The 15,651-nt window shown below is 33.9% G+C and overlaps 2 protein-coding genes across 13 annotated transcripts in view; both read left to right on the forward strand.

Annotated features, from left to right (window-relative positions):
* The window catches only part of smarca5 (SNF2 related chromatin remodeling ATPase 5), a 28,726-nt gene extending 20,889 nt beyond the window's left edge, over window positions 1–7,837 (forward strand). Inside the window, exons 15-24 of one of the 2 annotated variants that reach the window (XR_012407539.1) lie at window positions 428–576; window positions 1,119–1,238; window positions 1,327–1,434; window positions 1,534–1,647; window positions 2,948–3,070; window positions 3,271–3,403; window positions 3,517–3,635; window positions 4,827–6,442; window positions 6,527–7,121; window positions 7,352–7,787. Coding sequence is in view for 1 of the 2 variants with exons in the window: in NM_001081629.2 (NP_001075098.2) it covers window positions 428–576; window positions 1,119–1,238; window positions 1,327–1,434; window positions 1,534–1,647; window positions 2,948–3,070; window positions 3,271–3,403; window positions 3,517–3,635; window positions 4,827–5,039; window positions 7,011–7,121; window positions 7,352–7,417 (1,256 nt within the window). In the remaining variant the exon portion in view is untranslated. Of the gene's footprint in view, window positions 1–427; window positions 577–1,118; window positions 1,239–1,326; window positions 1,435–1,533; window positions 1,648–2,947; window positions 3,071–3,270; window positions 3,404–3,516; window positions 3,636–4,826; window positions 6,443–6,526; window positions 7,122–7,351 lie in introns of both variants that reach the window. The other variant, NM_001081629.2, reaches the window with a different exon arrangement.
* Window positions 7,838–8,481: 644 nt separating this feature from the next.
* inpp4b (inositol polyphosphate-4-phosphatase type II B) overlaps window positions 8,482–15,651 on the forward strand; it is a 405,814-nt gene continuing 398,644 nt past the window's right edge. For 4 of the 11 annotated variants that reach the window (XM_073906011.1, XM_073906058.1, XM_073906049.1 and 1 more), the window contains exon 1: window positions 8,486–8,575. In XM_073906011.1, the coding sequence (XP_073762112.1) occupies window positions 8,502–8,575 (74 nt within the window). In that variant the 5' untranslated portion in view covers window positions 8,486–8,501. Of the gene's footprint in view, window positions 8,576–15,651 lie in introns of all 11 variants that reach the window. The other 7 variants (XM_073906063.1, XM_073906070.1, XM_073906014.1 and 4 more) reach the window with 6 other exon arrangements.

The following is a 15,651-nucleotide window of genomic DNA, read 5'->3' on the forward strand; positions in this document are numbered from 1 at the left end:
CAAAGTTATTTTTAGGATAATATGCTATACTGAAGAATACAATAACCAATAGCATCTGATGTAATGGGTTTGAATATATATTTAAGTAAATGTGAACGTGTATGGGTGTTTCCCAGTATTGGGTTGCAGCTGGAAGGGCATCTGCTATGTAAAACACATGCTGGAATAGTTGGCTGTTTATTCTGCTGTGACGAACACTGGTAATTAAAGGGACTAAGCCAAAGGAAAATGAATGAATATTATCTTTAAGTATGTACTTCGCCACACTTGCTGGAAAAGTTTGAAAATGCTGCTGGAAAGTGGGTGAAAAGTCCTCTGTATTTATGTTTGGAAAAGGTATAAGAACCCTGAACATTGCAATGTTTATTTTTCATATATTGTAATATAATTTTTTTATTATAAATAAATTTTTACATGCATCCTACAGGCAGACTGGTTGATCCTAGCATGAACAAACTGGGCAAAGACGAGATGCTTTCCATCATTCGGCACGGTGCCACTCACGTGTTTGCCTCAAAAGAGAGCGAGATCACAGATGAGGATATTGATGGCATTTTGGAGAGGGGAGAGCGGAAGGTAAACCTCAGATCTAGGGACATTGCATTGCAATTGCATTGTTTCAGTGATTTAAAGTCTGCATGAACCGGAAGCTATGACTGTTTTTTTTTGTATTGTGATGCTAGAGAAATGGAATATTAAATGAGAAAACAGTGGGCGTGGCTTGTTTTTTTTTCTACTGCGCGCTGATTGGATATAATAAAGTAGGTGTTTCATTCAGAAAGATGAGGGAAAAGGGTTTGAGGAGAGTTATTACAACCTAACAGACTCCTCCTACTTACATTTTTGTTTGTTGTCAAAACTGACAGCTGGAGGGGTGTGGTTAAGTGTTAGCCACACCCAATACCTCAGACATGCATGATCTGAGAAGTCAACTGAAAACAAAGAGGAAGTGCATTTCCAGATTTTAATTCTAGATACAAGGGCAGACTTTTTTTTTGCTTAATGACATGTACTAATGAATTGTTCACCACAAAACTGGGAATGTGAGCTGACAAAATCAATATGGATAGTTTTCATTTGTACTTTAATAGAAACTCTCTTTACAATGTTGGCTTTAGACCATGGAGATGAAGGAGAAGATGGCCAATCTTGGAGAAGGCTCTCTGAGAAACTTCACCATGGACACAGAGAACAGCGTGTATAACTTTGAGGGTGAAGATTACAGAGAAAAGAAGAAGGTAATGCCATGTAAATCGCTGCAATTGCTTGTCATTATAGTCTTGGTTTTCAATGTTGGTAATAGATCTGAACTTCTCTTCTTCTCAGGTCGTCACTAACTGGATTGAGCCACCCAAGAGAGAGCGTAAGGCCAACTACGCTGTAGATGCCTACTTTCGAGAAGCCCTGCGCGTCAGCGAGCCCAAAGCACCAAAGGTATTATTAGCCCTTTAACTCATCGCTGACTAAATCAGTGTTTTAATTGAAAACCTTTTCCCCTAGAGCTGTCTTAATGAACTCATCTGATCTCCTCAGGCTCCACGTCCTCCCAAACAGCCCAATGTTCAGGACTTTCAGTTCTTTCCACCTCGGCTCTTTGAGCTGCTGGAGAAGGAGATCCTCTATTACAGGAAGACTATTGGCTATAAGGTGTTGTTTTCCGTCATTTTTATGTTCATTTGTTTGTTTATTTATGTTTTTACATCTTTATTAATATTATTATTATTTGCATTTTTAATTTTAATTTAATTTAGGACATTTTGTCATCAGTTATTCAACTTTATGTAATAAAAAAAACTGATTTTTTTAAATCTTTACACACATCAATATATACTGACTGAGTAAAATTATTTAGAAAAAAGGCAACATTAAATATGTTTTTTCTTTATTTCACCAGGTAAAAACCCATTGAGATCAAGATCTCATTTAAAAGGATGACCTGGCCAAGAAGTCTGCTACACACGACTTATGAAAAAAAAAATTATTATAAATAGAAAATTAAGATAATTTAAAAATACAGTTTAGTTGTTCAGCTATACCACATTTCAATATGTTAAAAACACACACACTGAGAAATGGACTGTTGTTGTTTGTTAAAAAGCATAGAGCTAAAAGATTTGATTGGGATGAGCTCAGACATTTATAGTTCAGACTAAAGTATTCCAGGATGAGGGAGTGGCATGACTAAAGGCTCGCCTCCCCATTTGAGTTAAAACCCGGGAAATAGTTAAATGATAAGATTCACTTGAACATAGGGCATAGTGGCTTTTTGACTTATGAAGAAGGGAACCTTGGTCAACAAGGCTCTTTTGGGTCTTGTGCCTTTATACCAGAGTCATCCAGTGGGTGTATCTTTTTGTATTCAGAGAAGGCCACTCAGCTTTGGCATATAGTTCACAATAGTGAGTTAGTCTCTGACAGCCTGTAACAAACCTCAAGCCCTGTGAGAAACAGAGTTTAAAAGGTTCACAAATCGTTCACAACTTTAATGGATCCAAAAAGAATTAAATAAAAACAGGTTACAACTTTTTTTAATGTCTAATAATTAATATATAGGTTTAGAGTCATATTTTATGTTATGTAATCTATTTGTTACAATTTTACTATCCTTTAACTGTTCATTTTTATCTCTTGTACATTAATAAATTATTAGTGATTAGAATAATGATTAGATTGCTTGACATTTAATGTGCAGTGAAGCTGTGAAATTTAATTAATTAATTTATAAAGTATAAAGTATAACATTGCTACAATTAAAAGCAGTCAATGCTAAACATATAGGCTTCTAGACAAGCTAATTATAACATTATGAAATCTCTAAAGAAGTCGTAATTTAATAAAATAAATTAGTAAAAATCTGTAAAGCGTTTTAAGCGCCCAGAAATGAGCTTTATAAATAAAGGAATTATTATCCTGAAGTTCCTAATGCATGATGCCACTGTGCAAACAGGTGCCAAGAAACCCTGATCTGCCCAACTCTGCTGAAATGCAGAAAGAGGAGCAGGCCAAGATTGACGAAGCTGAACCACTTAATGAGGAAGAGCTGGAGGAGAAGGAGAACCTCCTCTCACAGGTATACCCCAATAGGGAATGTATGTATGTGACAGCCCAGTGGAGTGTACTTCACCATTCTTTCATACTTACAAGATGCTTTTTCAGTATAATTAATCCCTCAGCATTAACATTAAACTTCTTATCCTGTGCTATCAAATATTTTGACCTCCGGGATAATATTCATGTAGCGGCTGATGTCAATGTGTCCTCTACATCCAGGGCTTTACTATCTGGACCAAGCGTGACTTTAACCAGTTCATTAAGGCCAACGAGAAGTGGGGACGAGATGACATTGAGAACATCGCTCGTGAGGTTGAGGGCAAAACCCCAGAGGAGGTCATGGAATATTCTGGTACGTCAAAAGGTTTTACACCACCTTACTGATGAGCTTTATTTCAAATAATGGATTGTGCTTTTGGTTTGGGGAGCTTTCATTCAAACGAGATGTGTTGTGTTTGTGTGCAGCTGTGTTCTGGGAGCGCTGCAATGAGTTGCAGGACATCGAGAAGATCATGGCTCAGATCGAGAGAGGAGAGGCCAGAATCCAGAGGAGGATCAGTATCAAGAAAGCACTCGACTCGAAAGTGAGAAACGCTTTTGTCTAGACCAGCGTGTCTGTGGGATTTTAACAAATTTTTAGGCCTTAAAGTGAACTAATGTATTGTGTTGTAGGACTTAAATGGTCTTAACAGGTCTTAATTTTCTTAATTAACAGGTCTTAATTTTCCTTTGTCAATGCTAAGCTACCAGTCAGGTCTACAATCAATCCAATGACCAACAGTCCATCTCAAAACCTTTTGCAAATATGATTTGTAAACGGTTTACCAATATGCTTTAAGTTCCTAACAACAATATTACTTTAAACGTTTTTTATATATGTAAGACAGACACTGAAATAGTTTTTAAACTAAATATTTGTATGTATACTACTAGGATTTGCTTGGCATGTGTTTTTTTTAAATAGGAAGGTAAAAATGTTTTCCACTGGTCCAATAGTGCAATTAGAAGAAATTCCTTGTCGTTTAGTTTATTTGTTTACAATTGCAATGCACATTAATGCATCAAAATTAAATACTGTAAGTCTTAAATTTGATTTATAATGAACTTGAAAAAGGTCCTTAATACTTTTAATTTGACTGCAGAAACCCAGTAGACATGCTGGGAATTTTGTAAAGCAAGTGTATTGTGTTAATTAACAGGCATGGTGCTGTAATGTAAATTAAATCACAGTAGGTGGTGCTAAAAATCAATTCATGACTTTGACATTGCTTCAGTATTAAAGGGACAGTTACCCCCTAAAGCGGGGGTGCTCAATCCTGTTCCTGGAGATCTACCTTCCAGCAGATTTCAGTTGCTACCCATATCAAACACACCTGTCTGTAATTATGAAGTGGTGTTCAGGTCCTAATTAATTGGTTCAGGTGTGTTTGATATGGGTAACAACTGAAATCTGCAGGAAGGTAGATCTCCAGGAACAGGATTGAGCACCCCTCCCCTAAAGGAACATTTCCTCACTATTAACACAAACTCAAGTGGTTCTAAGCTACAACCTTTCTCCTTTTGCACAAAATAAAATATTTTGTAGAATGTAAAAAAAACAAGCTACTGACATTTATTTTGTTCCTTCTATGGCAGTCAGTGGCTGTTTTTTTTTATTTTTATTTTTTTGTGTGAACTGCCTTTTGAAGTGATTTAACAAAAAAGGGATAAAAGCTGTCATGAAATTGGATAGCACCATTTATCTTTACCTTAATATTTTTGTTTGGTCTCTCCAGATTGGCCGCTATAAGGCGCCGTTCCATCAGCTCAGGATCTCGTACGGCACAAACAAAGGGAAAAACTACACAGAGGAGGAGGATCGCTTTCTCATCTGCATGCTGCACAAACTGGGCTTCGACAAGGAGAGCGTTTACGATGAGCTGCGCCAGTGCATACGCAACTCGCCACAGTTCCGCTTCGACTGGTTCCTCAAGTCTCGCACAGCCATGGTGAGATTCATCATTACCGTTTTATCAGAAGAAATCTGTATTTGTTTGTATTGTGCCATTTAAAAAAAGCCAATTATAAAAATTCTTAATTTTATTATGTTTCTGTATTCAACTGGCTACTTCTGAGAAAACTACACTATAAAGATTTATCTGCAAAAACGTGGAACATAAGTTGCGGTCTATTTACACAAAATGTTTAATGGGGCTCGAGATTGGAATGCTTTTATTTACATTATTTAACATTATTTACATTTATTTAACACTAGAACTACCGATGTGCCAATTTTGATCATTTAAAATTAAAGTTTTATTTAATTTTTTTTACAATTTGTTGAAAAAACAAAACAAATGTATTTATATAATACCCTGACTTTTCCTAAATCTGTGTATATTTCCTTCTAACATTGTTATTAAAATGACAACACAAGAGCTATGCGCAATTAATATCCTTTCAAAATGACCACATGCATTTCATTGTCCCCTACTTTACGCTGTGACTTTTGATGCGTGCCTCTGTTGCCTAGCAACTTCCTGTTAACAAAAACCTAACTTTACATCAGGTATATCTCTCAAAGCGGCAAATTTAGTGCTGTGAAAAAGCCATCTTCCCTACTTGTAAACTGAAAGTGAGATGCGGACATTTGCGGGTGGTCTGGAATAGCCTAACTATACATTTACAGGCTTTATTATCAAAAATATCATATTTTTAGGGTAATGACTTGATTAAATATGGCAACAGATATTTAAATTTTTATTTTAATATCTGAATGGAAGCTTTCAATTCAATTTACCTTTATTTGTTTAGTGCTTTTACAATGTGAATTGTCAAATCAGCTTCACAAAGAAGATTATAGTAAATCGAAACAGTGTAATTCAGTTTTCAGTGTTTAAGTTCAGTTTAGATCAGTTCAGTGTGGTTTAATAATCACTACTGAGAGTCCAAACACTGAAGAGCAAATCCATCGATGCACAGCTCTATGGATCCCGAACCAGCTTTGAAAGTAAATATGGCATGACTATGATGTCTTATGTAAGAACGCTGTGGTAATTCAAATAGTTGTTTAACTCTGCTAGTTCTAGTGTTAAATAATTGCATATGGCATAATCGATATGGCTTGCATACATGTAGGGCTGAGCCGATAAACGATATTATATCAAATCTCAATAAAATTGGTAAATAACCATAACTGCTAACAATAAATGCTTAAAGAGCCAATCACATAGCAGAAATGTGCAAAAATGGGAATCTAAAAGTGTGTTGATATTAGAAATATACCGTGTTTTCGGCCACTGAAAATGTTAAGCCATTTAATGGACTCTCTAATTTTTGTGGCTTCAGTCATTGCTGGGATTCTTTTAAATCTGGAAGCATTAACAACTTGTATAGAATGTTTATTGTTGTCGTTCAATATGGAAAATAATTATTGAGATTGCGTTTTTGCCATATCGTCCAGCCCTATGTACATGAATATTTATTTATTAATTAGTTAATGCAGGAACTTTTTACAAGACATAATTGTTCATTTTTGCACTTGATTAGAGCAATTTGTTATTTATTTTTTGGTTCGTTTTCCCTGTAGTTTTAGCAATGTGTGAGATGGGATTCATTTTTTGCAATGAATATTATGTAATCCACAAACAAAAACACTTATTGAGTTCAAAATCATTGAATTGATGATAAAGCTTACTAGAACACAGTACACAATTCAAGATCTGAAAGCAAAAAAAATATAGTGAATTTTGATTTGTTTAGTAGATGAGAAGTAGTTGAGTAATATCACACACAGAGTGCAGGCTTCTTGAATATCAGGAATATAAAAGTGTTTAATTTTTCCCTTTAATTGAACACGTTTAAGGAAAATGGCTCTTCATATTGCAGTCTAATTAAAGTTCAAAATGACGCTTTTTTTTTCAAAACTTTAATTTCTTAACAACATCCTAATGTTTACGCATGTGCATTTGTTACCGCAGGAGCTTCAGAGGAGATGCAACACACTGATCACACTCATCGAACGTGAAAACATGGAGTTGGAAGAGCGAGAGAAAGCCGAGAAGAAGAAGAGAGGACCGCGCACATCTTCGGTGAGCTTGTTCATAATGAAACAAAAAAAAAAAGTCACTCCCTGTATAAATAATGACATTTAGACTTGGCATGAAAATATGTATAAACCCTCCCCGACACACCTCGAACACACTGGATATTATAAATATCAACAACCATAAAAAAAACAAAGGATGAATAAGTGAAACTGGCCCTATTAAACCTCACATGCTCAAGAGTAGCATTTAATAACGCCTTCTGTTCCCTGTAGGCTCAGAAACGCAAGCAGGACGGGACCCCTGATGGACGTGGCCGCAAGAAAAAGCTGAAATTGTGAGCAGGCAGGCATTTCACACACCTCACTCGGCGAGGAGCTTCAGTACAGCAATACTGCATTGATTGTTACGGGTCCCACTCATGTACTGTATGGATTTGCAGCACTGATCCTCGCCTCTCAAGTAGCTTGGCCTTCTTAACAAGGTGTAGAGTTGTAAATTAGGTCTCTTTTAGTTATATAATGTAACTACGGCTGTGCTGTCGGATGTGTTTTGTATTTATGGCTACTTCAAATTTTTTTTTGTACCACATTCCATTTGCTTGTATCAGTTTAATTTGCAGTCTTTACCCCCTCATTATTAGTGTCTTCAGTATTGTATTGTCTCTGTATCCGCCATTGGAAAGTGACTAATAAATGTGGTTTTTATAAATGCTGCTCTGTATGTTTCCTACAAATAAATGTAATGTCTTTTGCCTTGTATGTTGATGTAGTGTTGTGGCATACACATTTAGCAGTAGCTTGGTATTAATGGATGAAATAAAGATCTTAAGAGAAATCCTTTCAAGGAAAAGATCAAGAATAAGAGATGAAAGCCAATGATGAGGTGGAAATGAATAAACAAGAAAGGTTTACAAGAGGAGGATTTATAATTGAAGGCTGGGGGGAGAATGGAAAAACACTTTATAATAGCGCACCTAATTTCTTTCAGATTCTTAATAATCCACCTGTTCCTCCATATTATTTTCAACAACACCCTTCTGTCCGTTTCCTCATCTTTCATTTTTTCCCCTCTTATATATATCATATTATATTCTCATGTGTATTCTGGTTCACTTCAGGCCTTGTTAGTGCCTTTTATTTTGTGAAATGTCATAATCATATATATTTGGTTTGAAATGCAAGCTTGGTTATTTTCAGCGTATACATACAAGTCCGAATAGGTAAGTAAAGGGAAATTTAATTTGCTAGGTTGATGTATTTCAAACCTTACAAATTAGGGACAAGTTGATAATAATGAGGTGAGTTTAAGTGAAAAAAACAACTGCCTTTGAGTATGCGTTAGTGTCCTCCTGTTTGTGTTATTTAATAGTAGCATACACTAATATGGCCAAAAATTTGCCTCAGGTTAGGTGACAGAACACGCATGCGCGATTACAAGCGCGGGTTAATTAAGACAGCGCAAACGCTGCAAAGCGGCGACGACAGGTCGATAATGAGGTGAGTTTTAGTCCAAAGAAGACAACTGGATTTTAATTTACAATTAATAAAAATAGTTTAAAGTGTATAATAACTTTAAATGGTTTTGAATTCAGAGAACGTCAAGTCTGTCTAGTTTTTAGTGTAACGCACTCTCAAAAGCTAGGCTAAATTGCTAGTCAGTTGGCCCACTGACTTTTTTTATCCCTTTAAACACAAAAATGTTAAATATCACAACTTAATAAGATATAGCAAGTCTGTTATTGTTTTAATTTTGATCAAACATATTAATACGCGACTAAGTTATCCTACACAGGAAATAACGTTTTTGTATTGTATTAGCACAAGGTATTTTTACTGATATTTTTAGAAATGATAGCAGAAAATGTGTTAGCTTGCACATATTTCTGTGGAAATGGTATTATTTTTAAATTTCATTTTCAGTGATTAATCCTGTTGTTTTGAGATTTGGTGTTAAATTAGTGCTATTGTACTGCTTTGAAGTGGACGCGTTTTGCTGTATATATTGTTTATTTCTATGAAGACTGGCCAAAAATATTACTGACTTATATTAGACTCAAAAGCTTGTCCAAATTCATGACCAATCAGATGCTTTAGAGTTAGCATCTAATAGCACATGCCTTTGACTAGCAATTGTGACAAGCTAAAGTCTATTGGTGATCAACTGTTGAGCTAATCTTTTATAATAGCTCCCGTTTAAAATATTGTAATATCTCTAAGATGTCCTGAAATGATCTGTAAACCCCTTAAGACTGACAAAATATAAATAATATAATCAAACACCTGACATTATCTGTTTTAACCACGGTCTCCTGGATATTTTATATATTGCAATAACAGAACTCTAACAAAAGTGTGATTTTGGGAGTCCCAAAATGGTTTGATGGAGCTTTCCAAACCAATTTTATTTAATTTTATTTTATATGCAAGAGCTATCAAGCTTTGCAGCTTTTTTGTGTGTATTTCTTTTGTAAAAATGTGTGTTTAATGCACAAGGTGGCGCTGTTGCTCTGTAATTCTGGAAAAAAAATTACGCCATGGCTATTGAAGGTGCTGCTGTTCAGTGAAAGCACAGTAGCATTAAGCATAAATGATAACCTCATAAACGGGTTCATCCATGAATGGACTATATAGCGAAAAGTAATCTGTTTGCTAGACTAATAAGGCTTTTAAAGTGTTTGTTCGCCGAATCAATAGGAATGTCTGTGCGCTCTGGGCTATAAAAACTCTTTTTAAGTAACAATTAAAATACTCTAACATGATTGATTTTACATTAGCAGCCTTAGTATGCTTTCTTTAAACTCTCTCTATTCCTTTATGGCTTTTAGGTTGGTTTTTGAGCGTTTATTGCGTTTTTTACATCCATTATGCATGTTAAAAACGGGCTTATGATGACTATCAATTTTTCTTGTTGAGATAATTGGATGCTTTTATCAGGATATACTGTATTTTCACAATATCGATTTAAATATGTTTTAGCAGGTATACTAATAACATAAATACTTTTTTTCAGAGAACAGAAGTTTTCAGAGTTAACAAAAGTAACTACAAAAGATTTATAAAGTACAACAGGTAACACTTTCCGATAAGTTCTCATTAATAAACATTATAACTAAAAAAAAAGTCATAATGTTTTTAATTAAGTTAATAACTTTTAAAAAATTAAACAGCCATTAATATGCGTCATAAAAAATGCTGGGTTCCACACAATTGATCTGTGTCGAAACAACATGAAGGTTAACTTGATAGTTTTTACAAATTTAAGTGGATTGAACATGATAAAACAATCAAGATAAATGAGGAATTGTGTTGTTTCAGCTCAAAATTAAATGGGTAGTTTGAACAAACAGCTAATTTCATCGTTTGAGTGTAGTAATGTGTAAATTAAAATTTTTTTACTCAAGATTTTGAGTTAAGCATTAAATAAATAAATGTGTCTGTAACTTTAATTTAATAAAAGTGTTTAATTTAATAACTTAGTACTTGTTTTTTAAGTTAGTTATAATTATTATTGGCGAAGCAGTGGCGCATTAGGTTGTGCTGTCGCCTCACAGCAAGAAGGTCGCTGGTTCGAACCTTGGCTCAGTTGGCTTTTCTGTGTGGAGTTTGCATGTTCTCCCTGCGTTCGCGTGGGTTTCCTCCGGGTGCTCCGATTTCCCCCACAGTCCAATGATTTGGATAGGCTAAATTGTCCGTAGTGTATGAGTGTGTGTGTGTGTTATGTGTATGTTTCCCAGAGATGGGTTGTAGCTGAAAGGACATCCGCTGCATAAAAACCTGCTGGATAAGTTGGCGGTTCATTCCGCTGTGGCCACCCCGGATTAATAAAGGGACTAAGCCGACAAGAAAATTAATAAATGAATGAACGATTATTAATGTTAATGATTGATTTGAACTCAATTTAAACAGTTTAATCACAATCAGACTTATAAAAGCATTAACTAAGAAATTAACATCACTTAAGATTAATACATTTTTCATTTAAGTTTTCATCATGAGGTTTGTTTAATAAATAGGGTCTCATTGCAAAGTGTTAACAAACAATCGGCCTATAAATATCATTTTCTGTCATGTCGTAGGCCATATTAACATAAAAATATTTATAGTTGAATATAAATTTATCTTATAACAGGGCTTGACGCTTGATTTTTTTTTTTTTTTTAGCAGGAGCACATGTGCTCCTAAGTTAAAAAAAATTTAGGAGCACATCAAAGACTTTTAGGAGCGCAGTGAAAATGTATAAAATACAAATAGTGTGTTTCCCTAATAATGTTCATGAGATCTTTAAAAGCAAACCTGTTTCATTTATTTGAATACAGTAAGTACACTCATTTGCATAATCACTGCCTTCTCGTGACATATGAAGACTTTTGCACATAGAATAGAAAGGCCAATTAGAAATGGACTTGGCCAAATGACCAATCAAAAGCAGAGCTGGCTTATGGAAGGGGGAGGAATACTAAACATTAAAATCGCCTATTAAAAGATTGTGTATTGATGCTTTATTGAACAACCATTGAAAAATAACAATCTGAATATACTTAAAATCTCACAAAATTTTTTTAATAATAAATAATTGTTCACTGTATTTTGAAGTGCCTATGATAATAATATCATGCATCACTCATGTTCCTTTGGCTTAGTCCCTTATTTATCAGGGGTTGCCACAGCGGAACAAACCGCCAACTATTCCGACATATGTTTTATGCAGTGGATGCCCTTTCAGCCGCAACCCAGAACTGAGAAACATCCTTACACTCTCGCATTCACACACACACACTCATACACTACGGCCAAATTAATCCAGTTCACCTATAGTGCATGTCTTTAGACTGAGGGGGAAACCGGAACACCCGGAGGAAACCCACACCAACACGTAGAGAACATGCAAACTCCACACAGTGGAGTTGCTACTGACCCAGTCGGGACTCGAAGCAGCGACCTTCTTGCTGTGAGGTGACAGTGCTAATCACCGAGCCACCCCATGTTTAAAACCGCAATATATTTTATTATATAATATCATCACATAAAGCTTTCTTAACTCTTTTAAATGGACAATTTATAACTTAATTCATCTGTAGTTCAGAGTGCTAATTTGTGCATAAACCACTCTGTCCTCTGAATAATCATATAATGTCAAGGATAAAGGAGGTTTTTCTACCAAGCACTTTCCTTTCTTTGTTTTTTTTTGATGCCTGTTAATCACATGAGTTGCAAGTGTGAGCAATCGATCGGGCTGTTGAGACGAATAAGCCGCCGGTACATGATTGTCCCTCATTACATTGGAGGTGAATGTGTGAATAAAGGCAGCCGCAGCCATTCAATCGTTCCTCATTGAGAATGTGAATGAGATTAAAGACGCTGCGCGGAGCTCATGGTGAATGGTTAAAAAGAGGACGTATTGATCAAACACACCCCTGCAATGTATCTCTGACCGTTTGTCGCTTTCTGCTAGAGCTCGGAGCAATCACTGAGGCAGAAATCACAGTTTCAGACACCGTCGGTAATCATCGTTCATTTTTGTTCTGCTCTCTTGTTATATTGTTGCTGTTGGGTTGTCAAAGCGTAAAATCTGATGCAATTGGAAAATCTGAGGACACTTTTTGTTTTTAAAATAACTCCAGAAAGCTTAAGAAGGAGTTTTCGTATTTGCAAGGTGATATTTGGTTGTCGCTGTATAGAAATCTGATACATGGAAATTAGTAGAAATTATATACACTGTAAAATAATGTTGGCTTCCACATGACTCCTTTATGTTGTCCCAAAATAAATTAACTTTAATTATGTTTTACAAATTTAAGTGGATTGAACATAAAGCTATTACGCTGTCCCCAAAAAACATTAAGGAATTGTAGTGTTTCAGCTTATTTTAAATAAGTAGTTTGAACAAGCAAACAACAAATACTTTTTAAGTGTATGACATACAAGTTGTAAATAAATGCCATAGATTCAAACTGTATTTGTAAAATATAGCAAAAATGGCTGTTAAATGACAAATTACGAATATATACATGTTAGAATATGTTAGATATAGTCATATATATGTGTTCAAATGGCCGTATATAATTCTGAATATAAGTAAAATTATTAGCTATATTTTTATAGGTAAAAATACATAAGCATCCATAGTTATTTAGACTAAATGTTTACAGCTGCCTATTTTAATATAATTTAATAAATACATGAACTAAAAACCTTTATTAAAAATAGCATTTTTCTAGCGAAATGTTGGTTTAATAATTTCACCCAATAGAAGGGTTCGCTATGTTCTGTTAATCTGAATGTTTTATTGAATCAAATACATAACAACTCACCTAGATGGGTTATAATTTCAATTTGTTTTTTTCCAGTTTTTACAATATTTCTTGTGAGAAATATTGTTATAGAAATACTTAACAGCAATATTGCATTTTTTCCTAGTTTTACAATATTTTTAATAAGAAATGTCAATTTGGAAGTACTCAACAACAATATTGCATTTTTTTTTCAGTTTTATTTTATTTCTTTAAAAATATTAATTTTAAAATACTTAACAATATTGCATTTTTTTCAAGGTTTACAATAATGTAAGAAATATTGAAATACTCAACAACAGTATAGCATTTTTTCCAGTTTTTTATCTTACTAAAGAAATATCGTTATCGAAATGCTTAACAATATTGCATATTTTTCCCAGTTTTACGATATTTCTAACAAAAAATCTTGCTATCGAAATAGTCAACAATAAAAATATTAAAATAATCAACAACAGTATCGCATTTTTTTCTTGTTTTATGATTTTACGAAGAAATTTTGTTATTGAAATTCTTAACAACAATATTGCTTTTTTCAGTTTTAGGTTATTACTTATTAGAAATATCGTTATTGTAATACTTAATATCACATTTTTTCAGTTTATTATTTTATTGTGTATTTATGTTCATTGTGTATAATGTTGAGTATTTCTATAACAATTATCATTATCAAAATACTCAACAACATTGCATTTTTTCCCAGATATATTTTATATGAAATATTCTTACCGAAATACTTTATTATTTCATTATACAATACTTCACTACAAACAATATTGCATTTTTTTCAGGTTTACGACATTACTTATAAGATATCGTTATCAAAATACTTAACAACAGTATTAATTTTTTTTCCAGTATCGTGCAGCCATAATGAAGATTAATAAAAAATGACACTGATATTACTGCATTTACTGTGAGTGATATCAGAAGAGTCCCTCTTGTATCCTCTGTCATTTCTGCACTTTTCCCCTTGTTCTCCTTCTGGTGTGGTTGTTGGTGTTTTTTTTTTCCTGGATTTTGTTTACAGTCACCTGTGCTTGTGAATAATGCAGTGTGTCCGTTGCGTGCATTGCTTTGAAAGCTTATTTGCCAAGAGCATCCTGGAATCTTTTTGTGCGCCACATGGCCCATTTAGTTGTGCCTTTTAAAAACAGACTGTAAAAAGCCTTTGGACTCCCCTGTTGGACCCTCTGGCATCCTCTCTGGCCGCGGTCTATTTTTAATCCCCGTCTGGCTGCAGGCTGGAGCCCCGAGGTGTTCATCCACAGGCTTCACTGCTGCAGGTTCAACCCACTGCATGGGCTTTAATGGCAGCTGCATTGGGTTTAGCTTTTGCAGAGTGTACGATCTGTTTTAACATCTCTGGTTTTAGATGATCTGATTTTAGGAAGCAAAAAATTTTTTATATTTTTGTTGCAAGCACTTTATATGGGCTGAATTAAAACAAATTAAATTTAGTAATGTTTAACTTGTTTGTTCAAATGCAACCAATATAGATAGTTTGCAATCACTTACCTTAAAGTAGTAAATCCAAGCAATATTTTTTTCAGTCATCTTTATGCAATGAAACAAATTCTAATGCTTTTCTTACTTGGAGTTTTTATATGCTTTCTAGTCCAATTATCGAAAAGTTTTTAAATCAAGAAGCATAGACAAGCAAAACACTTTCAGAAATAATAGTGTGTGTTTTTAAAATTAGCTCAATAATCTGCCAATGGGATAAGTGAAATAAACGTATTTTAAATAAAAAAAAGATTATTTTGTTTTCCCCATTGGTAGATTATTTTGCTTGTTTTAAGGAAAAACTTGCTTAATTTTCACTTATTATTTATAAACATTCTTAAACATTAAACATTCTTTTTGATTTTAAGACTTTTTATATTTAGACTAAAAACAAGTAAGAAAAGCATTTTTTGCACTTTATGAAGATGAAGAAAAAGCTATTCAATTTGTAGATGTTTTAATAGGAATTTATGCAACACAATGTATTCAGTATAAAAATATAATTGTTGGGAATGTATGTTTATTAAATATGTTTATTGTTTATTTGCATCTGAAGACTGGACTAATTGCTCTTAGAATAAAGCGTTGTATCACAGGAATTCATTTATTACTTTACTATATTTAATATAAAATGTTATTATATTTAATATTAAAAACATTTTCTACAAATTAAAACAGTATTTCACTTTCTGTTTTTATCATATTATTGAATTCTTGTTTTAGAAATATGAAAAAACAAAATGCTATTCCAAACATTTATCTTACATCAATATATTT

This window comes from Danio rerio, chromosome 1, assembly GCF_049306965.1.
Source record: "Danio rerio strain Tuebingen ecotype United States chromosome 1, GRCz12tu, whole genome shotgun sequence".
NCBI classification, from domain to species: Eukaryota; Metazoa; Chordata; class Actinopteri; order Cypriniformes; family Danionidae; genus Danio; species Danio rerio.